At 36.2% G+C, this 26,167-nt stretch overlaps 1 protein-coding gene across 1 annotated transcript in view; it reads left to right on the forward strand.

Moving 5' to 3' along the window:
* PRSS12 (serine protease 12) overlaps positions 1 to 26,167 on the forward strand; it is a 55,500-nt gene that overhangs the window by 28,156 nt on the left and 1,177 nt on the right. The window contains exons 5-12 of the mRNA XM_053461438.1: positions 1,801 to 1,979; positions 2,302 to 2,443; positions 6,565 to 6,761; positions 10,933 to 11,074; positions 14,901 to 15,106; positions 15,985 to 16,063; positions 17,404 to 17,526; positions 25,780 to 26,060. Of these exons, the coding sequence (XP_053317413.1) occupies positions 1,801 to 1,979; positions 2,302 to 2,443; positions 6,565 to 6,761; positions 10,933 to 11,074; positions 14,901 to 15,106; positions 15,985 to 16,063; positions 17,404 to 17,526; positions 25,780 to 26,060 (1,349 nt within the window). The remainder of the gene's footprint in view (positions 1 to 1,800; positions 1,980 to 2,301; positions 2,444 to 6,564; positions 6,762 to 10,932; positions 11,075 to 14,900; positions 15,107 to 15,984; positions 16,064 to 17,403; positions 17,527 to 25,779; positions 26,061 to 26,167) is intronic.

Below are 26,167 nucleotides of genomic sequence, written 5' to 3' on the forward strand. Positions count from 1 at the left end.
CTGTTTTTAATCATTCTGATGGTTCTTATTACAATTATGTCCTTCGTGCTATAAGATGGTAAGTAAGTTCCAATATGCTATTAGGGGAGAGTATAAATCCATTTGTAATTTCGTATTAAGATGAATTCTCTTGCAAGTAATACATGTTCATGCTAATTGCTATACTTTTCACACTTTGCACCAGAATTCTATTTATACATATACAAAATGAATTTTCAAATGAATAAATAAAGCAAAAAAAGCTGTTTCTCAGTAAAATTCAAGGGGCCAAAAATGTAAAAATGTACAGAATGGGCCCGATCTGTTGCTGGAGCGCAGTATGCTCCCCTACGACCACCAGGCCTGGTGTGCCAGATAGTCAGTCTGGGCCCGGATCTGTAATTTTCCAGTATTTCATGTTTTTTCTTTTCTCTCACTTTTACTTTTTTATTCTTCCTTCCTAACAATACATTAAAAGTGATGTACAAATGATAACAGATCATTAATATATTTATAGTTGGCAGTTAATGTAATCAGTTTGAAGCTACATAGTTTCACTAAATGGAAGCTGGGCCTCAACATTACAGGGCCATCATAACCCAATCAATTTCCCATCAGCAACTACATGCAAGGTGCAAATAAATAAAATAAACATTAATTTAAAGTAGTTTTAATTGATTGTTATAGACTTCTAAAAACCTCCACCAGCCATCAGAAAGTGCCATCGATCTGTACCATGTAATATTTAATTATGCATCAGTATGTTTCTTGCGCTCACTCACATCAATATATATTTAGTCTGCTCTAATATGCTGCCAATATATTGGTTGTTGTTTAGAAGTAGCTTGATATAGTATATTACGCAATAAACACATTTTTTACATGGTTTGCTGCCATCGGATTTTAGTTTTTTTTTACACATTTATGCAACTGGAAAGGATCTGTTGTGTTGTACACTGTGCTGTGATTTTCATTTCCCATAAAAGTGCTAATTTGACCTTCGCTTTTTTTCACTTCAGTCTTCCTCATACAGCAGTTTTGACAGCGTTCAATGAATGTGTTAAGTCTTACTTCACGCACCTTTCATGAATATTTTGAGCACATGAGCTCATAAAGACTGTTACATCCAGACAGAGGGTGTTGATGTGTAATTAAGGATTACGTCTTTTAGCTGGCAGCATGTGTTGTATCGGAGATCCTACAAACAGATAGTTGCTCTTTTGAGAGGAAAGAGAAACGGTTCTGGCATAACTTATTGGTAAAGTATAGTTGGAGACAATGTTCCATTGGGGCTTTGGGAAATGAGGCAGCCAATGTCTATACTGATATACATATATTAATTGGCAGACTAAGCGTCCAGAATAGTTCTCATCTGCTGTGAAATTCTATGTTCCTAAGGCATGATTCCATGTGTGGAAAGGGTTGTGAAGCGCGCAGGACCATATAAGATGTATTTGGCATTTTCTTACAAAAACAAACAGAATTAGTGTATGCGATATTGTGTGCTGAAAATTTCACGGTCTGTTTAAATGATCTGTTCTTGCTGAGCAATTTTCTGCCAATAAATGAATTTTGATTTCCCAATTTTCCATCTATAAAAGACCTCATCCGTATCTGTTAAATTAGGATTCAATGCTCTTATATATGGGTCATGTCATGTAAACACACTTTGCTAGTATTTTTGCTCACACGCTTCATCTTTGAAGGTTTCTTAAGGATGAGCTCACCAGCTCTCAGCTAAACATGTGTAAATCTTCATTTCTAATGATAATATTGTAAGGTTTTTTTTTACATTAAGTACTATGTTTCTTTGATTGACAGGGGTGTTGCTAAGGCATGGAATCAAGCTCACTTTGGGGAAGGCGCGGGCCCAATTCTTCTGGATGAAGTTCAGTGTACGGGGAATGAACTTTCTATAGAAGAGTGTCAGCGGAGTCCATGGGGAGAACACAACTGTGGACACAAAGAAGATGCAGGAGTGTCCTGCACACCACTGGCAGGTATCAAGTTTGTACACAACAAAAGTGACTATTCTTTGTTTTATTGTTGTTGGTAAACAATGTTTAATTCTGGAAACAGTATGTGAGAATGGAACTTTCATTTAATGCTTAAAAAAATATTCTTTGCAACTAATGTATGTTGAGAGTCACTCTTAATGTTTAGCTTCTTGTGCTTATCAGAATTCCTTAGTCCATAGTCTTTAACTAAATGATGCCCTCTAGTTCCAGTACTTTTTTTAAAAAAATTATAAGGCAGTGAACAATAAAATTATCATTCTGCTGGAATCTGTAGTAATGATGTTCTCTGTGTATTTTCATGCAGATGGTGCTATAAGGCTCGCAGGTGGTAAAGGTAGCCATGAAGGACGCCTGGAAGTTTTCTATAAGGCACAGTGGGGAACAGTATGCGATGATGGGTGGACCAACCTGAACACACAGGTGGTGTGTCGCCAGCTTGGGTTCAAGTAAGCTTCTCTGGGTCTCTATGATATAATGAGTAGATAGAATAAAAGTGTATAGGGTTTACGTTCCTTGGTGTAGCTGGCGTACCAGCCACGTTATGTTAGTATGTTTAATAGCTGCTCCTATGGTAAGAGAAAATCGAAGCAGCAGAATAGTTTTCTGTATTTATGCAATTTATGTTTTTCTGTTTCCAAATCACTATGTGGTATCTTAGTTGTTATGTCCTGTTTACCTATTCTACATAGCTGTAGAATATGATGGCCCTAAATAAAATAATAAATAATATTAGTAATAATAAAACTATAACCAGTGTTCCCTAAGGAAAAAGAAAACTTGCTTTTTTCACATATATCTAGCTGTCTGCACCAAGGAGTACCCTGGAAACCTGCTATTTTTTTAATGGTCGATCAAGTATTTTGTTTAATCATATATTATTACTGCACTGTAATGTGTAGCAGCAAGAAAGAGTAATCAAACCCCTTGGAATTACCTGGTTTTCTGCATTAGTTGTTCATAAATATGATCTGATCTACATCTAAGTATAGACAAACACAATCTTTATTGAACACACCCATTCAACATTCACAGTGATTTAAACAGGTCTATCTTCCTTTGGCAGCAATAACTTCAGCCACTGGAAAGGGCTTCCAGTGGCTGCAGATCAGACCTGCACAACTTTCTGGAGGGATTTTAGACTCTACTTCCTTACAGCACTGCTTTTCTCAGCCATATTCCTAGGATGTCTGGTGTGAATGGCTCTCTCAAGGTCATTTCACATAATCTATAATGGGTTATGGTCTGGGCTTTGACAGGGCCTCTACAAAAGGCAGCAAAAATTTTGGATACCCCAGCAACATTTTTGGATACCCCAGGTTTAACATAGTCTCCTCAATAGCAATTAAACTACTTGCTTTCAGGCACAGATATAAGACTTTTGGGAACTGGAATTGTGCAGCTCATAGAAAGGAAATGTTTCAATGATATTGGCCTTGCTAATCAGGGGAACACATGAAAAATAAACTACATTTTACGTAATTATCAACCTACAATTTCTGATCACAATAGAGGACAGAGGTCGCATAATTATTTAGTCACCAAAACCAAGACAATCTAGTTTGGAAATATTTGGTATTAAAATGTGACACAGTTCCTCAGTAGTTGTGAATCATGTGACTGATGGACATAAAATGAGTATTTTCAATTCACCTTTTAATCACAAACTCACTTTCTAAAGCTACAGAGGAGGACTAGCAAAGATGACAATTGCTCCTTGACATTGTGAGCCACTACCAGAAGCCTTGTGTGTTACTATAGTCCAACCAAAACATGTCTTACTTAACCAGGATTTTATGCAGCTTTTACAACATGATCCTTTTTTGTGTATCTGTTATGGGACCTCATTTCTATGTAGACCCCTCGAGGTTTTATGTTAAATCCCAGATATGTTCTATTCTGCTGTATTAATTGGCCACCTGGCTGCCCACCACACCCTCCAATGTGCTCCTCTACAGACAGTCGAAACTGACCTGGTCCAGCAAATAGTAGAATAATGTAATGGGAAAGAATAATATGTAATACTTAAATAACTGTAATATTAGGCAATTAAAAGGGTACATCCTGTTTAACATCTGTCCTATCTAGTGTTTCCAAGTGGCCTCTATGTGACCACCCTGATTACAAAATTGTAATGTGGGTAAATTGTGAATGGATAAGGAACAAGAGATGCGCCTGCCGTGCATTTTGCCAATATGAAGATTAGCTTTGTCGGGGTAAAAGTGTCAAGTGGCTTCCCAGAATATTTAATAATTATATGACCAACTTGGTAATTAAAGTACTTCCCACAGTTGCGTAATTGGTGTTTTCATTTATCGCATGCTATACATCCATTTATAACTTTTTATGTTAAACAACATACCAACGTAGCACTAGCAGATACAAAGCTTTTATTCAGTGTTCTGTTCGTAGCATATCATGAATGTATCATAGAATAAACATACACAATTATATATAAATGTGATATAGCCTATTCTTTAAGAAATGAGGTATACTTAAAATCTTCAGTTAACACTTTTGGTGATAGGGTCTTCATTTTGTAAATCCAAAAAGATTCATATTATAACAAGATCTGATGCACCTTATCAATCGCCATAAACATTAAACAATCAGGATTAGAAGGATCTGTGGTCAAAATTGGCCAATATCTCATTAATATATCTCTCTCCTTCTCCCAAACACTATCATATAAGCAAATACAGCATATGAGATATCTTTTTTCATTATTTGGGATTTTAAAGTATCAAACTGCAGAACCCTCATATATGCCTTTTTTTAAAACATTTAAAAAAAAAAACAGTTGGCCTATAAATAAGAAAAATTGTGAGTCAATGCAAACTGTAAGAGATCCAACAAAAAAATCAGTATAGCCTTCTGTAAAATTGTCCTCTGACTCCAAAAAAATCTCTCGTGAGGAATGTTACTATAAAAAGATTCTAAATCTAAACTAGCCAGATAGCCATTAGTTGTAATACAGAGCTGTTTAAAATGTGCAGTTGTAACCATAGTATCATGTAAAAAAGAGGGAAAACAATGAAAGAATGGTATAAATACATTTTGGGCCAAACATTGGTTTCCTGAGACTATCGTCTGCCAGAAGGATTATCCTTACCCTTATGAATTTTTGACAAACAATAGAAAGTAGCTATTGTTGGTTTTACGAGTAGTCAGAATTTAAACTCATCTTCAGTGATATATTTACAATCTCTTGTAAAGTCATTGTTAAGTGTATTATGTCACCAAATTCCTCAAATTAAGGAATCACATATTTTCATAGTCGAATAAAAATATATTTCCTCATTTATCCAAGGGTTTTATAAAAAAAAACATCAGAGCTTCCTGCTTTTGATACGACAAGTTATATGAGAGTTGGAAGATACATCCTCTATTAACATGAATGGTCCCTATAGATTTAAATAGGGCCCAATCAATGTAGGAATCGGATACAGGTGCAGGAATGCACATACTATAATATACTAATACTATATTTTTATGCCATGCCTATTTATGAGGCTGTATCATCCCATTAAACATTTGTTACAGCTGTCAGTGTTTATGTCTTCATATGTTCTGTGTTGAGGTAGACTAATTATTATATTATATATATATATTTTTGTATCATGCTCAGACAACAGTAACTGTGATGAATTAAAAAAAAAAACATAAAGAACAAACTTGTACCAGGAGGGCAAAACTAAGAACTCCTTTCCATTATTCCTTTTGGTAACCCTGTATAAAGAACAATGCCATGTAATATTCTCATCTGGTATCATCTGGTACCAACAGGAGCTTCAAAAAACCATTATAGACGTTATACTGTATATGCATAGTGTGACGTAATTATTCACTGGCACAGGATATTAAGTCCATTTGTTATAATATGATTGTCAGCACTGCGAAAGAGATTACTGGCAGCCAAAATACACGTTTACTTCACATTTGTGTAGAGGAAGAGGACTGTGAAGATCAGAACCATTTCATAGACCTCAGGACTCTCGCATCTGGAAATGAAGAGGCACTTTTTATGAAAGTAACATAGATGATATCTAATATGTATGGAAACAAGCCCTATAAACGTTTCCAGAAGCTTTCAGTCAGAACATGATGGAGTAATGGGGCTGCCGAAAGGTACCAAGAGCCTTCATGTTACGAGGTGATGTTTTGACACGCCATTACTCATGTGTGTGCTGTGCTGGGGCTTTCTTTTATATTATTTCCACACATCATTCATGAGTTTCACAGGCTTCAAGTTATCTACCTAACAAGCAGATATGTAAGGGATCACAGCCTTCGTCTGTCATATAGTTACATCCAAATTCATTATCTTATTTTTTCCTCCCATACCTTGAGGTCATGTCAGTTCAGCAACATATGACATCTTGTGCCGTGATGTGTGTATAGAGACTATGAAAAAACATAAATATATATATAAAATTATGTTTATTTTTTGTTTTTTTTTTACCATTCTTCACGTTGCTCTCCTCCAAAATTCACATAAACAAAAAAACATACAGTAATATTGAACTTAAATGTATATTTATAAATTAATATTTGGTTAAATCACTCATAGGCATGGAAAGAATGCATTAGAAAATCGCTTTGAAGGAAGCACTGGAGTTATCTGGCTGGATGACGTTAGCTGCACAGGAAAGGAGTCCTCCTTTGTCCAGTGCTCTAAGAAAGACTGGGGGAAGAATGACTGCAGCCATCAGGAGGACGTCCACATCACCTGCCATCCCGACACTGACAATCACAGGTCATTCACAGGTAACAGACTCAAACGAGTGAGATTAATCACAGTTAGATCATTAGCTACAGTATATACAAGTAGACGTGAAGCCTTTACATGTTGCAGAGAGAGAGAAAGAACCATATTTAGCAGTTTGCGTGTTCTGTATGTGAAGCTTATAATAAGGTGCATCTTTGATTCTGTTTCTTAAAATATATAAATAAGAAAAAAAACACAGAACAATAACACTGTTTAATGCTTGCCTTACAATCCAAAGACCACCTTTTTGCAAGTCAACCAATCAAGGCCAGCCCTTGTTATTGGCCCGGGTCCAAAGATTAAATGCTGTCACCCCCACATACGTTTTTTTTTTTAATGAAAGGAAATATCTCAGCCTCAAAATCATGCAAAAAATGTATATCAAGCCCCTTGTTTTGAACACCCCTTTTTCATTTTCTATCCTGTTTTTCTTTATATAATATCTGCTATTTCTCTTTATCGCTCCTCTTATTTCATTTGATCTCTCCCTTCTCTTTTCTTCCTGCCTCTCCCCTTTCTCATTTATATTCCCCCTCTCTCTTTATCTCTCCTCCTCTTTCTTTTCATCTCTCCTCCTTTTTCACTTTATCGCTCCTTTTTGTTCCTGTCTCTCCCTTTTCTTATTATCCATGATCTCCCTGTCCAATCCCTGCTCCTCCAGAGGTGGGAAGTCCAGTTTGCCTGTGGAGAGAGCCGGCGGGGTGATGGACTGCACACACACAGGGCGGCACCACCTTACCAACCCCTGATTGCTGACCCTTATGGACCCATTCAGGCCAATGTAAGGGCTAGCTCTACATCCAATAACCACCAGTGAAGTATTTCTATTTGGTAATTTGATCTTACCCGAAAAAAAATGTGATGTGGCAGTCCATATCATCAAAAATGACCCAATTTAGCCATTTTTCTTTTAATTCACCCAAACGTGGAAGGGAATGGACATACCATTTTGAGAGCTTGTGTAAAAACAATGAATAAGCACAATTGTGCTTCTGGAGATGAGTAAACAGGCCATTGCACAACACAAGCTGACCAATGGCAGATCATATTTTAGCATGGCTAGCTGAGCCTAAACATAAATGTAAACCCAATAGTGCTATAAAATTATTGTATTTCAAATGTAAATGTTTTACGAAACTTTCCATAAAACTAACAAAAGGACCGCATTTATTTCTACTACCGCATTAAGGCTGCAAAATACGTTTTGACAAAACTAGGAAAAGACAAAAACCAAGATGTATATAGAAGGACAGTGTGTACTGCCAGAAAAAGAAAACATAACACCAAAATAAACCATTAACCATTATGGGAATATTTATGTTATGACTTGCACATGCATTGCATTGTTCCCACTGTAATCCAGCACAGTCCTCATACTCTAACCCCAACATATAAAATATACAGCTTTCTGAAATAAATTGTATTTGCATATACAAGAGCTAGAACATTTTATACTAATTATAGGTAAGAGCTGTTCAGACAATAAGCCAAATAACCGTGCATGTTTCTATACCTATACAAATATTTTGGGTCATATTGGACATGGTATATTTAAAATATTATAAAATCATACAAACTATGGTTGGGGATTTAACATCTGGGAAGACCACGGCTGATAATCTTTGGTGCGTCTCGAGGTTTACAACAGGGCCTGGCCTGAATGTGAATAAAGATAACATTATGCTGTTATTCAAGGTCTCCCTGCCAAATCATTGATGCAGTAATGTCAAGAGTATTGTCAGCTGCACTTGGCTTGTATTCTCATTTTGCTTTCTTAATGCATACACTATTTGAGCAGAAGGCCATATTTCCCATGAGGCAATGCAGACACGTGCCTGGGGGGCTGCCTTTTTAATAGTGTTTCTTAAAAGCTCCATGCTTTTTGAGTCTCTGCGTGTATGTGTGTGTATATATATATATATATATATATATATATATATATATATGTATATATATATATATTACACTATTCAAAAGTTTGGGGTCACTTAGTTGTTTCCATGGAAAAGAAGGACATTTCTAGCTGTGCTAATATAATTGCAAAAGGGACTTCTAATGATCAACATGCAGAGCCAATGTGGAATCTTATGTTTCTATCATGTAGTGAACGCTGCTGGACCCCTGAGTCTTATACCATCTTGCCAAATGTGTGGCCCGCCTTTAACAATAGCAGTTGAAATACATTGATAATTTAATTACCGGTTTGGTAGGCATTTTCTGCTTTTGGTATCTCATCATTCCCAATGAATAGAATTTTTCCTGCGTGCAGGTCAATGATTAATTTTACAATTTCTATGGGTAAATGTGAACATTTATTCAGCATCCCTTAGTTGGAAGGCGGCTGAGATGGAAAAGGATAGGCTATTCGAACAGCTGGGTTTCGAGGCAAATTGCAATGCAAGTGAAACAACCAAGAAATGATTGACAGCCACTCATCAGACCCTAGAGATTTGCAGGCTGCCAATTTTCTGCCTGACTGACTCCCTGGAACAGATTTACACCGTCCGCTAATTACGTCAAGTATAGCGCGTTCCAGAACTGCCACCAAATGGGAACCTATTGCTCTTGTTTTCTATGAACTTTGTTTCTATGTAATAGAACAAACCTCGTCAGCTCATAATCTGTTCAGTTGGAAGATTTAGCGATGGCAGTACATTACTTTGGAAATATGCATGTATAAATCCCGGTATGTTGGAATATAAATAAAATTAGCCGCAAAGAGGGGAAGAGTAGGTGTAATCCCCTTTTATAGCAGCTGCTTATAATTTGATGGCCCCGTATCTTACAGAACCACGCAGCTGCCTCCTATAAAATAAAAAAAATATTACATTACCAAGCCTGCGACAGATAACAATTACAGATGTTTCTTGTGCACATTTACTGGTATTGTAGTCCCAGCATAAGTGGTTTTCTCTCTCTCCCGAGAAATAATAAGGGCAATAATTATGTGTGACTTTGATAGATAAACTTAGGTTATTGAAACAGTCTATCCAGCCAAAGAGTAATAAGGACAAAGTATTCAACCTGTCTGCAAAGACACGGACCATCTGTCCTGCCTCCACCAATATCCCATAGAATGCAGTATCTGCAAGGCCCCGTCTTCTTAACACGAGGTCTGCTCATATTTCCCCATTTCATTACCTCAATTTCCCTGCTGCTAATGTGAATTGCAGGGCTAGGAACAGTGCCTTTAACCACAGAGGATTAACTGACACATGCTTTTACTATATACGTGAACATTATTTATTTAAGCTTACATATTTTCATAACTTTTAAACTATGTTCACATGCATTGGAGAATGGTGGAAATAGCGGAAGATAGACATAAGTTGTATTGGCTTATTAACCTTTTTTGTTGCTGTCATGGTTTTGTAGGTGCTTTTTTGTTTAATATTTGGTTTTCCAGTGATCCATATCCTTTAGGTAATTTAGGGTAAATCAATATTTATTGAAGTTTAGTATTTTAACGAAGGGAGAGGGGTACAGAAAGAAAAAAAGGGGGGGGAGGGGAAAATGGCATGAGGATTCAATCGAGATACAAGAAAGAGCAACAATGCTCCCAGCAAGTGAATACAACATGGGCTGGACAGCAAGAAGTGCAAAACGTAGTTGACATAAAATATATAACACATCTAGCCAGGACGGTCACAAGAGCATTCAACAGACGAAAACCTAGCGTCCTCGTCCGCGAGAGAGACAGGAAGTGAATAGAGCAGGTGCTCAATAGCAAGGAAGACACCTTGGAGGTGGCGTAAAATATAACACATCAAACCAGTACGATCACAAGAGCATACCACAGGTGTAAACACGGCGGCTGCGCCCCGAAAAGAGACGACAAGCGAGTACAACAGGAAGCGAGCATCAGGCCATACCAATCAACAATGCCTTTAGGTAATTTATTATGTAACCGCCTGGTCAAAGTTGCAGGGTTAGTGTTGAAATTTGATGCGGAAACCACATTTCCTGTTTAATTCGTGGAACAAAATATTCAAAGGTCAGCGTATGATTAAAACAAATTTAGACAATTAAGGGCTGAATGACATTTTGAAGTATAAACCAATTCAAACCTCAAGCAGTTTCCTCTGTTTACATGGTTTCAGCGCACACACATCTCTGCTATCTTGTGCTCTGAATGCATCTGTCCTCATATCACAATTGCTGTCATTTTAGGTCCTCCTCTGAGATTAATGGATGGGGAGACAAAGAAAGAAGGGCGTGTGGAGATTTATCTCAATGGCCAGTGGGGAACTATCTGTGATGATGGATGGACTGACAAAGATGCGTCTGTTGTGTGTCGGCAGCTTGGCTACAAGTAAGACTAATGATTTTTAGCAAAGTATATCTTTATCATTACCAAATCTCTTGAGAACTGGAAGAGAACATGAAACCGTCTTAAAAGACAAACCACCGCCCATCATTACTCAAAAACGCCTTAATCTATATACCAACACTTTAGTCTTCTTATAGTTATTTTATGAATTTTAAAATACTATATATTGCATTTTTTTCTTCAGATTTTAGGGTCTAGTATTTTTTCTGTCCATTAAGGCTTAGGACCCGTATCATATATTATTCTACCTTAACTGGAAAATGAGGAAACATCCCAGTGGATGTATGACTTATGCCAATGGTGCAAGTGGCACTGTAGATACATTTATAATATTTGTGACTGCTTAGTTGCTAGTAACACAACATAATTAAGTATCGTAAGGAGTAGTAAGCAGCCTATGCTTGTCTGGATTGTCTTTAGCCAGAGGGCCAAATAGCTAGCTGCCTGGCCCCATGCTTCCTTTAGAGGCCTAAGGCAGCTGTAATTTGGTTGAAGCGGTAGGTTGGAGAGCTGACCTGGTAGCTAAACAGACCTCCTCATCAAATCACGTATGGTTGGGCTGAGGTGCTCACAGAGAGCGTGCCTCAGGACCCTTTCTATTAAAGATGGCTATGATGTTTGTAGATTTAAAAATATGCGAGTTCCAAAAAGCACAATAAAGTTTTATAGTAAGACTAAACTAAAAATGCAACTGATATCTCTCTATCAACCTCCCATTGTTATGTATGAAAAACTCTGAAGAGCAGCTTGGCTCAACTGTTTCAATGTGATGTCTGCTCTGTAGAGAGAAAATGGCACTGAATATAAACTGAATGCCTACGCCATTTATACGTTATTTACTTATTTTACAATTTTTAATCTATAACTTTTAGAAAAAACAGCAATTTTGGAGAGATGGCTGGAGGCACTATTTATGATACTAATTTAATCCCCTTATTATTCTTCTTTGTTCTTTAACATATGTATAATGGCTTTTTAGACATATAACTATATTTCTGCACTTTTTTTGTATTTTAGTATCGTGACTTTTTGTTCTTAGACATAGTAGGAACCAAGTCAGCTGTGCAAAACAAGCCTGAATATTTTGCACTTTTCATCTTACTAACGTTTTTGAATATCAGTTCAGTTCTTATTTTGCCACTAGTTTTTCTAACAACCTTTAAAAACCAAGCAGGTGCTGATTGTAATGCAGTCACTACGTTTAATTTGGATCTGCTAGAATTTAGTAGTGCTTTTTTTTTTTTAGCATATTTCCTTGCTGCAATACATTTCTATTTCACAGTGGGAGAGGTTTTAAAGTATTTATATTTAACTTTGCCTTGCGGTTTAAAATTTTATCTACATAGTGAATGAAAAATTTCCTTTCGGTGCTGTACTATCAGCAGGAAGTCAAGAGTGGAGTTTCATACACTTTGGGAATATGGGGTTTCCTAAGGCAACTCTTTGTATGTCAATTCATTTTCCATATGGTTTCTTTTAATAATTATTACTAATGTACGGAAAAAAAAAACGTACGAAACAATAGTTTAAACTGGAGTTCAAGAAGAATGTTTAGAACGTTATTTCATTCTTTCAGGCTTGAGATGGTTATTATTGGTGAGCCCTTAATGTCATTGTATAAATCTGAGCTACAAAAAAATGTAGATCACATAAAAGCCCTGTCTTCTAAATTGAAAAGAGCTATTAAAATCTTAACTGCATCATAATATCTAATCACAATGCAGTGAAGCATCACATGAGATCACGCACTCATTATCTGTTGTATTACATAATGTCTGAAGTCTGACAACACTAAGCCAATTTGGGCAGGAAGCCTAAAGATCGGCGGTGAAAGGTTTGACATGAGTGACTCTAAATGGATCTTGTATGTCATTGCTCCTAAAAACAAAATGATGTATTCCACATCTGTTAAGGGAGATGGCAGTGTTCTTCTTTATTGCAGTGATTACTTTGATGGGTGAGATGTACCATATCAACCTGATTTAAAGCCATTGTTTAAAACACAGTAAAGTGTTTCTTATAATTAGTTTTTCCCAACAAACTTATAACCTTTAAGTTAACCACACAAGTATTATATATATATATATATATATATATATATATATTAAAAAAAGAGTACTGCAATATAAAATAATACTTTTTTATTTGACTAACATTCCATTTTAAGGACAAGAGTATAAACCTCCCTGCATCAGTGTGTCAAAAGTTTATTGCTTTTGACTTGACAAAAGGAAGTTTATACTCATAAAAGCTTGTCCTTAAAATGGAATGTTAGTACAATAAAAATGTATTTTATATTGCAGTACTCATTTTTCTCAATGTGTATATATATGTGTATATATATATATATATATATATATATATATATATATATATATATATATAAGCACAATATAGAACTGATTATAGTAACTGATTATCATAACTTTTGAAACAAAGTGCTTCTTTCTTATGGAAATATATGTATGTATGTGTATATATTATTATAATTCATGACATCCTATATATATATATATATTTCATGACATTATTATTTTCCAAAAGAAATCCAAAACAAAAAAGTCAACTAAAATCATCAAAGCCCAAACTCTACCCAGAAATAATTCTTTAAATATGTAGAATTTTTGCCTTAATCATATATTTTTTGACGGAACACAAAATTGTCAAGTGACAGCAAAGAATGCACAGGTGGTGTTGCCATAGAAAGCGAAAATGCCTCTGAAGAGTTTCTCTGTTGATTTTATATGATTAAGATTTAAGAATAAATAATAAAACGATAGCTCTGTTAAGGTTAATGTGCTTAATATGCAAAAAATGAATATTTAGTGTTTTGTGGCAGTATTGCTTGCAAAGTGTAAGTAGGTGTATAGATGACATTAATGCCATATAGTGCTTTGGAACAGTGTGTTACATGTTCTCCTACAGAGCTGCTCAAAGCAAAATAAATCATAAATACATTTCCTTCCATAGCAGTCTGTTAACCCTCTGGCACTGAAAGGGTAAATACTGGCCCATATCAGTGTGTACTGAATTCTCATATGACTGCTTGGTTTATATTGGGAAACTTTATACTGCAATCTGATGTGCTAATAACCTGAAATGACAGCTGGTGACAATGTTTTATGTCCTATTACTCCCAGGTGTCACATTAACGGACAGACATGATAAATCCAACTCTGCGCCGAGAGTAATAGAGAGGGAAAAAAACCACATCTTTTTTATTGTCTTTGGTTTTGAGCATGATTCTGTCTGACTAGTGGGAATAGTAGAGTCTGGGGGGAAAAAACGCTAAATTCATTTTTTGGGTTAGTTATTTGATTCGCTGACAAAGGAATCAAGCGGTAGTTAAAATATGTGCTTGGTATGATTTTGATTATTTTATGTCCCTTCTATTCTTTTGTCCAAGGATTCACGCCGTATGTTACCTATATAATTATATGATCTTTTCAGAGAATGGTAGCTAGACCATCCTATAAAGTTAGGAGGGTTTATAAAGAGTAATTAACGACATTAGTAAATTCACCAAGATAAATGATCCTACTGGGTACTTGGGTATGAACCAATTTTAGCAGCTCAAAGTCAACTCAGAATAAACTCTGCAGGGTCTCAATCCTGGAGGGACACATCCAAACTCAAACCCAGTGGATAGTCGGGTTGTAGCAGAGATTGTCTGAAGTTAAATGATCTACACTGACACATTTTTTATTGCTGAACTTTTGGAGCATTAGAACGATGTACCCCCCAGCCATGTACGGACGCAGGATTTCTTTCAACAACTAATGGTGCTTATACGGTAATTTAATTCTAGGGGTCCAGCAAAAGCCAGAGCAATGGCTTATTTTGGAGAAGGAAAAGGCCCAATCCATGTAGATAATGTGAAGTGTACGGGAAACGAAAGGTCTTTGGCTGACTGCATTAAGCAAGATATTGGACAACACAACTGTCGACATAGCGAAGATGCTGGTGTGATTTGTGACTACTTAAGCAAAAAAACAACAGCAGGTGGGATTAAAGGTATGGACACATTCATGCAATTTTTGTCTGAATAACAGGGATATGAGAAACTATGATACCCGAGTTTAGTTTTTGCTACAATATATTTTAGCTGTAGTTTGCTGTATAATTTAACAGGCGCTTTTCCACTTATTATTATTATTATTATTTATATAGTGCCATCAAATTCCGTAGCGCTGTATAATGGGTAGACAGGACATAACAAGTAGTATGTAACATAACAAATTGACTAACAGAGACAACAGGTGAGGAGGGCCCTGCTCAGACGAGCTTACAGCTTAGACTAAATATTTCACTCTCAACAATTTTTAGCAGGAAAACCTTAGTTTTAATCCTTTAAAAAGAAACCAAAAAAAAAAAAACATGCAGAAGCTTTTCAGAAGTCTAAGAATAATCCATCAATCCTGCTATTCTCTCACGTGACAAGTAAGTGTTCCTGGACCAAATATAGATAAGGAAGAACATACATCCTGCAGTACTAAGAATGAGATTTCAAATGCTGCATTTACTTACAAAAATTTGGAATTCAAGAGGGTGGATAGAAAAGTTATTATGAGTTTTCCAGAAACATATTTTAGTAGGAATCCTGAAATACTAGCTAGAAGCTACATGTCGTTTTAACACTAAGATGGTTCCTCCTGTACTGAGAAGCAAATGGAAGGGGTGGGTGATTGAGATGTAGTTTGATAATGGTGCCAGTCTGGTCTTGGTCATCCTATTCCTTGGGTACATTAAGCATTATTCATAGTGCAAAACATATTTGCTATTGTAAATGCACTGAAGAAAACATTGTTACTTTGCAAATATAGAATCGCTGTTCTCCCAGACCAAATAATACAGCTAGCTTTCTGTGTGGATCTTTTCTGTTTTGTTTGCAGACACTTCATCGTTTGTTTGTGGCTCAAGGTTACTGCATCGTCGACCTAAACGTATTATTGGTGGACAAAATTCTCTAAGGTTTGTAAATTTATACTAAATTACACGATTACAACTGAATTACACTATAATGATTGGTGACATTGTCAAATTATGTTAAAGTCTCATTTAGGCTCAGCACATATCAGTGTAAATATGTGTGTGTGTGTGTACGTGTACAGTACCATTCAAAAGTTTGGGGTCACTTAGAAATGCTAACTTTCTCCATTAAAATAACATCAAATGGATTAGAAATACAGTGAAGACTTTGTTAATGTTGTAAATGACTATTGTAGATGGAAGAAGCCGATTTTTAATGGAATATTTTCATAGGCGTACAGGGGCCTTTTATCAGCAACCATCACTCATGTGTTCCATTGGCATGTTGTGTTCCCTACTCCAAGTTTAAATTTAAAAGGCCAATGGATCATTAGAAAACCCTTTTGCACAGCTAGAAAAATCCTTGTTTTCCATGAAAACATCTATAGTAGGAACACAGTCTCCTGATCTAGCCTACCAGTCTGTATAGTTAAAACCTCTAGCTTTGTATGTCCAAGTTGGTTCTCTATTCAATGTGTTGTCTGTGGTAGGCAAATAAAAATACAGCTTTTACCTCCAGTAGAAGGTAAACGATGCAACATACAGTGCACAAATACAAGCCCACAGACATTTTTTATATGTAAGTAAAATGATGCAGACCTGTTTTATCTGTACTAGGATTAAAGCATGCATATACATACATACATTACCATTTTTAATCAAATCATGAGGCAGCGGCGTGACAAAACCCATGCTAAAGTTAGTACAAGCAAAAAGCAACGTAATGTACATTTAATTATAAACTGCTGATTTGTAGAGTCAAAAGACCTATTTTTTTAAAATCTGCTTACCTTTTTTCGGCGAATAATATTACCATTCTATTACTGTCATATATATTGTTCTCAAAGTGAAAAGGTCAGAAAGGGTAGCAACGATGTAATATGAAACACAGATGTGCCATGTTTTTGTGAAGCCAGAAAACACATACTAAGTCATTAGTGATTCCAGAAACCACAGAAGGACTGGGAAACCAGAATCACTACTTATACATAACTCCTACAGTACTCCTTTCATAACATGCCTCGTAGCATTTTATATAGAGGTTTTGTTCTTCATAAATCATCTTCAAAATAGTTCCAGCTGACCTCTGTGACAACTTATATATATCGGTGTAAAGAAAGCGATGCCATCATTAACACACCGGTGACTTAGCAGTGATAACCTCAACTGGAAATGTTTACAACAGGTGTTATTACTATAATGGGCTCACAGGAACAGACCTGGAAACGTACTTTACGCGTAATGACATTTTCAACTCCTGATCCTTATTTGTTTTCACACAGAGGCGGCTGGCCTTGGCAGGTAGCTCTGCGGCTGAAATCATCTCATGGTGATGGAAGGCTATTATGTGGAGCTACGCTTATCAGTAGCTGCTGGGTGCTCACCGCTGCACACTGCTTTAAGAGGTACATTGACACGGTCACGCTGTGTTTCCAATAATACAGATATGGCTTAATATGACACTATACTCTCTTCCCTGAAAAGAACAAATATCATTATAGTCAATGAAAACTAATGCATATATGTGTTGTTTCATGCAATTATTATAATTATTATTATTATTATTAGCTTTTATTTATATGGCACCAACAATTTACGCAGCGCTTCTTACAAACTAGAATTGACAGGCAAAGACAAACTGTTACATTAGGTAAGGAGGGCCCTGCTTGCACACTTACAATCTAGGGTGTAATATGTTATATTACAATAATATATTTTATGTTTTATATTTTATGGTTTGTTATGCCAGGTTTTGTAGAGGTCTAGAATAGCCCGACGAAGAAACCTAAGTAGGTTTGAAAGCTTGCAATATATTGCAACTCATTTTGCCAATAAAAATATAATCTTTACCAAATGTATGAATTTTATTTCTACTTTCTTTATCTTTGACACCCATAGAGAGATAAATACCAAAATACATTTCCACACACTGGAGCAGTACACATTTTGGATTCTTAACAGTGATTACTAGAAACTCCAAATATTCTATGTAACCTTTGTCATGTCCTTTAAAGACCCTATAAAAACATCTGAGATGAATGCATATATTGGAGATAATATTTATCAATGGTTTATAACAGCAGTTATTTACATGTGTAATATGTATGTTTAAAAAAATGTGTAAATAAATGTCCTATGTTATACTGGAAGAATTGTGAATATTGATACCTGCACAGTCTTGATTTCAATAGGAAATGCAAGAAATTCTTTTAACATTATTTTTAGCAGGAACTTGGCTGACATTTGACAAGGTAAATGTGAACCAGATGTGTGGAATATTAGTGGAAAATAAAACTCTTGGGCCAATGGAGCCCTTCATTGCAACACATTTTTTCTTAGCGCCTGGAATGAGCCATACTAAAACTTAGTAGTTAGTTCTTTTGCCCTCCTTGCTACTGTTCAGCATCCAAAGAGTTAAATGAATACAGCCTACCACAATTGCCCTCCAAAGAAAAAGGGATGTTTGTTTAGTGTGGCTTTTGAAAAATGTCCAAATTCTTATTTTTCTTATGGATTCAGTGCCTCCCAGAAAAATAAGTGGTAGAATGACTAGAGTTAAGACAATGAGTTGGGTTAATCTTCTTGTCAAACTAAGAATACCAGCTTTTAACAATCGAATTGCTTCTGTATCCCACTTTATTGTGTAAAATTGTCTATAGGTGAAATAGTCTTCTGATAGCAATTCCTTCTTAGAATTCTTAGCAAAACTGTTTTAATCAATTGTACTTATATAATGTCCCCAACCTTATATCACATCCCAGGCATTTTAATAGCGTCATGACTTTAAAAATATCCTACATATTACTACTTTGTTATGGTATAATTGACATAAATACAAAACTGGCAGAACTGCGGGTAGATAATTTGTTGATCATTTATCACCACACTTCTTTAAAGCTTGATATAGGCCCGAACTGGCCATCTGGCATACTGGGCAAATGCTGGCCAAAAGAACCACACGCTCATCCGATCTGCTGCTCCAGCTATGTGAGCATGAAAACATAACGTGCAGGCGAGATTATCCAGCTGTCGGCCGCACTTACGTCATCGGACGGCCGCTGGCCTTAAAGTGCCAGGGTCCTCTTGTTATCTCCTGTCCAGCCTTGAGTGTAAATGTAACCCTCTTTTAAAGCAGACCGAGATTTATTGCGCTTTCAGAAACATTAGTTTGTCCAAACCTTAAAAAAATAAAAACCTATTGTTCTGTTTATTATCTTATTATTATATTAATTATATATTTGCCAGACAAAAAAAAATATTTTTGCAACATTAAACTTGTCTAAAATGGTGTATAAAATGAGAGGTTCTAATAGGAGCCCGCAGGGAGCTGTAAGCAAACCTGGATCTCTATATGATATATAGTACAGTGATTGACACTGTTATTTGTCTGGTTACATGCTGATATATGTTAGTCAACCATTCTACTGACAAGTACCACAAGTGGTGGCATTTTTTCTGCCCATGGAGGCAAAATCACAATAAAATGAATTTCTGTGAGGTATTTAGCTCTGTTGGCCAAGGTACCGTAAAGATTCAAGTTACAGGTGAAAGCGAGATCCTGCCGTGCTGCTAGGCTACTAAGGACTAAGTGGTGCTCAGAAAATCGTCGGCTTCCACCATAGCTGTCGCTACATAGCTGCAAAGGCGCTGTTTCAATCTCTAGTATATGAAAAAATAAACCTTATGAGAGTTGTCCATTTTCCCCCTTTTCCTGATGGTCTAATCAAATAAAGGTTTCTGTGTTGTTCTTAAGTTTTTAGTTTCTATGGAAACAAGATATTTTCTAGTTCACTCCAAAAGTTATGAATGAAGCAAAATTGGCTTTGTTTAGTTATTACAGGGAAAGCCGTGGGCATTTAGCAGCACTAGGAGTGATGTTTCTGCTGCCTTCCTTAGTTGACTGTGTAGAACATCATCTTTAAGGAAAAAGTGGGGTTACATATTCTATGGGTAAAGATGATATTAAATGCATTATTAGTAGGGCACAGAGAAATATAAGGGATTAGTTTGATTAGTTTGATTGGCTATGAGTTGAAGTGTGTGGGGTTAACATTCAATCACAGTCACTTATCGCCCACACAACTTTTAAAAAATAACACCTCTCAACTACCTTTTTTGCTCCTTAATGATATATCATAATACCTTGAACACCCATTGGGATTTTCTTTGGCCAAAAAAGGGTTCTGAACATTCAGGTTGATACAATTCTTCTACCCTTAAAGTAGTATTCTTTTGCTTTAAGAGTTAATTATCTCTTTTATCAGGAGGCATTTAACTAGGTTTAATAGATTATTTTTCCTTTTGGAGCTAGAATCAAGGATGGAGCCAAAAAGAAATCTGGCTTCCGCATAGACAATTCATTCCAAAACTCCTCTTTTCCTCCAATTTTATTTTGTTTCCGTGAACCAAAAGCATACAAACCAGCAATGTAAACATAACAAAATGTAATATATACAAATGTAAAGTTATAGAGCCAGAAACATTGTCAGCATTTTTTTTGGAAGATTTCTGTTCAATTTCTTAGGAAATGTGTTTATAAATTGAGAATACACTGCCAAAAGTCACATGCCCTTTGGTACACAAGAATGTAGTATTTTATGTCAATTACAGTCTAAATGTTTTATTTCAGTCATCCCCTATTATTCCTGGTACCTCTCTCCCTTATGTTAATATTAACAAATGCTTTATGTTATGCCTGAACGACACATACCGTATTAGCCTGATTATAAGACGACCCCCCAAATCTTAATATTAATTTAGGAAAAAAAAGAAAAAGCCTGAATATAAGACGACCCTATAGGAAAAAGGTTTTACATGTAAATGTTAATTCATTTAAACTATTTTTTTTAATAAAAGCTATGATTGAGAAAAATATTTTGGTTTTATTTCCTTCTATTTTCCAACCTGCCCCCCAGTTATACACATCTGCCCCAGAAATGCCTTATACCCCCTATATGCCACTGTGCCCCATGATATGCCTTTTAACCCTCTAAATGCCACTTTGCCCCATGATATGCCTTTTAACCCTCTAAATGCCACTGTGCCCCATGATATGCCTTTTAACCCTATATGCCACTCTGGCAATTAGAGGGTTAAAAGGTATATTATGGGGAAGAGTGGCATATAGGGAGGTTTAAGGCATTTCAGGAGGTAGAGTGGCGTATAGAGGGTTAAAAAGGCATTTCTGGAGGCAGAGTGGCATTAAGGGGGTTAAAAGGCATTTCACAGAGCACCCTGCCTCCAGAAATGCCTTATGCCCCCCATTTAACCCCCCCCCGCCCCACTTACCGGTACTTCTGAGTCTCCTGTCATGTAGCTGGGGCAGCGTGTAGACTCACGCTGCAGCCAGAAGGAGGCGTGGCTAGCAGCGGGGGGTTGTCTGCGTGCATCGCGCAGACAATCCCCGGCTGTCAGAGATCAGAGTTCCCAGCGCCGGTACCGGTAAGTGGGGGGGGTTCAGGGTTGAGACAGGAGTATCCAGATCCCCTGCAGCTGCGGGGGATCTGGATCTTAGTCGTCTCATAGTCAGACTTTGAGGTCTGATTATAGGACGACCCCGATTATAAGACGAGGGGTATTTTTCAGAGCATTTGCTCTGAAAAAAACCTCGTCTTATAATCGAGCAAATACGGTATTTGTAATTTTACATTTCAATACCATTTTAGAAAAGCTAGTAGTTTCATTGCTGTCGTCATTCATTTACAACAAACGCCTGCTCAGATTGAGTTACATTGGCTAAACGTGTATGGGAGGTTGAGTGGACAGAACTTGTTGCTTGACTATGTGCCCCCGCTATTTAGTAAATATTACATTTTAAACAGTCTTGTTTCTAGGCAGGTGATTGAATCGAGCCCCATATGTTTTACTTTTAGATTTTATTTTACAATATCACTAGCAAGATATACCAGTTTTTCAAGATGCATCTATTAAGAAACGTGTTCTGAACCACGTCAGAAGGAACGAGGATATAGAGTGTTTTCATTTTCTTCCATCATAGGGCAAAATTAATAAAAGTCCTAATAATTCTATGACTCCGCTTTACCTTGCCATTAATATCTATTAGGTTACAACGGACGTAAACATTTGTTTCAGTACAGCATTAGATTTGATACACATTATGTCTATTTTACTCAAACATGCAGGTAAAGAAACCTTGTCAATTGCAACAATTGTGCTATGTGTCTTGATCAGTATTACTGGATGATAAAATATCTCATAACTATTATCATTATTATTACATTTTAATAATACCAGCATATACCAACTATACAAGCATTTTCTGCAGTGCTATTGCAATGAATGCAGAATACAAAATAAAATCTGTGAAGAAGAATAGGAAACTGGTGACTTTTAAAAAAAAGATACACTTGTGCATTTGTCCATCGATTAATGATGTCATGCCCTCACCAGCCTGGACCCTAGGCAGTTGACTTGGTTGCCTGTATGGTAGGACTAGCCCCGTGGTTTAAGTGATGAGTAGTTTCAGTTGGCTGCAATTCTTTTCCTTTGTTCCACAAAAAAATATCTCCCATCTGCTCACCAACTGGTACTGTCTCCCAAATATAGCACTCTGTGCTGTGAAGGTCAGCCATTGTAAAGTATTACTGCGTGGATATAACACCTTAATTATTACCTATCATTGGGTTTGTGTATTGGATTTTAGCCTTTGCCACGACTTCACGCTGGCTAGCAGCCAGCCAACAGTTACTTTAAATTAATATTTTCAAGGCTGTGCATAACTACCTGATGACAGAAGTAATTTTTCATGAGACGCAGCGCACCGTGAAAAATTATTATATGTATGTTTTTTGTGCTCTTTCCAATCTACGCCTGGGATATATTGATTGATTATTTACCTTCCTTCAACATGAGATAACCATGCCAGCTAATCCAGAACATGCAGAGAAGAAAGAGTTGTCTGTATTAATTACATTTCTGGATGACTTAATATCCATTCTGATAGCAATTACCAGCTGCTTGGGTGCCCAGTGTTAAATTGCAATCCCAATCCACATATAAACCAAAGCGCTGCCAATCTGGTCACAGATAATAGGCTGCAACATTTCCTAGCAGATAACATCTCTTCCTTTCTGGAACACAATTCCTCAAAATTATTACATCACTTTTCTAGTCAATTGCTTTTTCATATTTGCCAAGAAAAAAAAATTAGAACTTGCCCAGGATTTTCTTTTTTCCAATTAGAAACCAAAATGGAAAAATGTAGGATCTCTATTAAACCCTAAATAACCTACTTACAAAAATGATCTGTTTTTAGTATCACTATGAATTAAATATTTAGGATTTGGCATATAAGAATTTATATATATATATATATATATATATATATATATATATATATATATATATATATATATATATATATATATATATATATATTATTTGGTATTATTATATGTACAGTGTAGGGTACTCTCTTACCTACAGGGATTGTCATATAGATTTTATCTGTATCCATGAGAGCATTCGTGTGAATGCTGGATCCATAATATAAAATTGACAGGAGTGATGACCCAGATAGTGCTGTGTGACCCAAATAATCACTACTATCCTCCTGGCTTATTCACTGTGCCTTTTACAAGTAAGGAACACTCTCTTATCGCATTAGAAGCATCAATGAGATTAGTGCTCTGTAGAATGGTGAAGAAACATAACTTGTATAGGGCTGCAGTAATGTCACACTGAGAATAAGGCTTTACAGGTACCCAAGGACTACTTCAAATATACTTTGGACGTGATTTATAAAGTTACTGCTAGCACATGATATGCATGATAACTGTGCTACTTTTTTGGAGAAAGAACCCACAAATATTTATACATGAGAGGCATCACTTGGTATATTTGCATTCCTTTTTGCTCAAAAATGTTTTGGTGTGACTGTTAATTAAGTCATTAAGTTTTGCTATGTATTGCAAATAGCGAACTCAACCTGTTTTTCCTAAAGGACCCGGTTCCTGCATGGTGTATATTAAATCTAGGGGCATTTCGAGGAATTGACCTCACCATGCAATCCACAGCTCAGCCCATTTTGCAGAAGTCACTAAGGATTGGCCCTTCTGATGCTGCAATTAGATCCATAAGTCAATGATTATGAGAATTATTCTTATACTCTAAGAGGTGCTATTATACTATATTATTATCTTTTATTTATATAGCACCAACAATTTACACAGCGCTTCTTACAATACATATATTCAGGGTATATGATAAGACGAGAATTGACAGACTAATACAAACCTATACATTAGGTGAAAAGGGCCCTGCTCGCAAGCTTACAATCTAGAGCATTATAGAAGAGCTCTCTATTGTACATATGTTGAACATGGAAATATTCTTTGTTCTTGTCAATTAATTACCGTACATCTGCAGTATCCAAACCTGTGGATTTTTTCACTTCCAAGCAGGCGATAATTGAACATATTGTTGTAACATCTAGTTACTTAGAAAAGAATAAAGGAATAATATTAAATAAAAAATATAACAGCACACCTCGAAAACACAGGAGTCACATTTTATGAATGCATTTATTTTTTAGACATGCCTTATACATGCCAACACAGAAGTAATGCTGCCCACTCTGACAGATTGGCAGGTAGTCAACTGGCAACGACATCTGCTCCAGACACAGGAAGTATCTGGCATTCCGTGCACGGAATCGCTTACCTAAATGATGTCTGGATGAGTCAGTTCCAAAGACAGGCTGTCAGTACTAGCTGGGATTTTTTTTTTACCCCTTGGCCTTTACGTGTAAGGATGTTTGTGTGGTCACAGATATCCGTGGCTTTAGAAAGCTGCTCTCATCTCACACGCAGGCTTCCTAGGAGGCAAAGGCTTCTTAATGCCATTTGGCCATATAAATTAAAAATTGTAGACATGTTTAAAACACAGATTGTGATGACAGAAAATAAAATAATGATGACAGATCACAAACAGTTGGCGTATCAAAAGTAAGGGTAGATAAACTTCATGCCGTCAAATAAGAATTATTATCTTATGCCATTATATATATATATATATACTCATATATACACACACATATCTAAAACTAGGGTATGCATTTAAGTGTTGACTACATCATCTGAAATGAGTGGTTCTGTAATGCAAAAATCATGTTATACTTGTTATTGTCATTCACAATAAAGGTACGTGTTTTCCAAATTGCCCTACCTAATATTTTTCAGAATATATATTCCTGGGGGATGTCAGACCCACCCCATCTTGGTGACAATTTTTTTTATCCTTGACCCAAAACTTGGATGCTACTTTCTTGATTTTGATGATCAGATTACATATTTTATATGTTTGTAGCAATGTAGTTTAAATGTTTAAATGTTTCAGTCATTTGAAATCCATCAGAGGATGAATTATTGTTTGGGTCAAAACCTATACTTGTCCTCAGGCTAAACGGTGTGATGCAAATGTAGGCTGGAATAAGCCCACTTGTGCCAAGAATGACTAGTACCATATTGGTTATTTTGCTCCCGAATCAGGCAAATAGTCTTTTGATTCACATAAATGTTGAAAGTTGAGCCTACATGTAAAAGCTTTATTATGTAAATGTACTTTATTAAATATTTCAGAATTTGATCACTGAAGATAAAGTGTTATAAGTTATAACTCATGACCTGTTGTCTCTTTAGGTATGGTAACAATACCCGTAGCTATGCGGTACGCGTCGGGGACTATCATACGCTTGTTGCGGAGGAGTACGAAGAGGATTTGGGAATTCAAGAGATTATAATCCATAAGGACTACAGACCTGATGGTAGTGACTATGATATTGCACTTATAAAACTACATGGATTGTTGGATCAGTGTGTACAGTTTAGTACCCACGTTCTACCAGCTTGTCTACCTCTTAGACGAGAAAGGCCGCAAAAAACTGCACGCAACTGTTACATTACAGGATGGGGTGACACAGGTAATATATTCTTGTGACAATGATTTCTCACATAACCAATGATGTGTTTTATTTTCATTAAATATTTGTACAAGTATTAGTGTTGTAAATAAAGTACAAAAGGGTTT

Source organism: Spea bombifrons, chromosome 1 (assembly GCF_027358695.1).
Source record: "Spea bombifrons isolate aSpeBom1 chromosome 1, aSpeBom1.2.pri, whole genome shotgun sequence".
Classification (NCBI taxonomy): Eukaryota; Metazoa; Chordata; class Amphibia; order Anura; family Pelobatidae; genus Spea; species Spea bombifrons.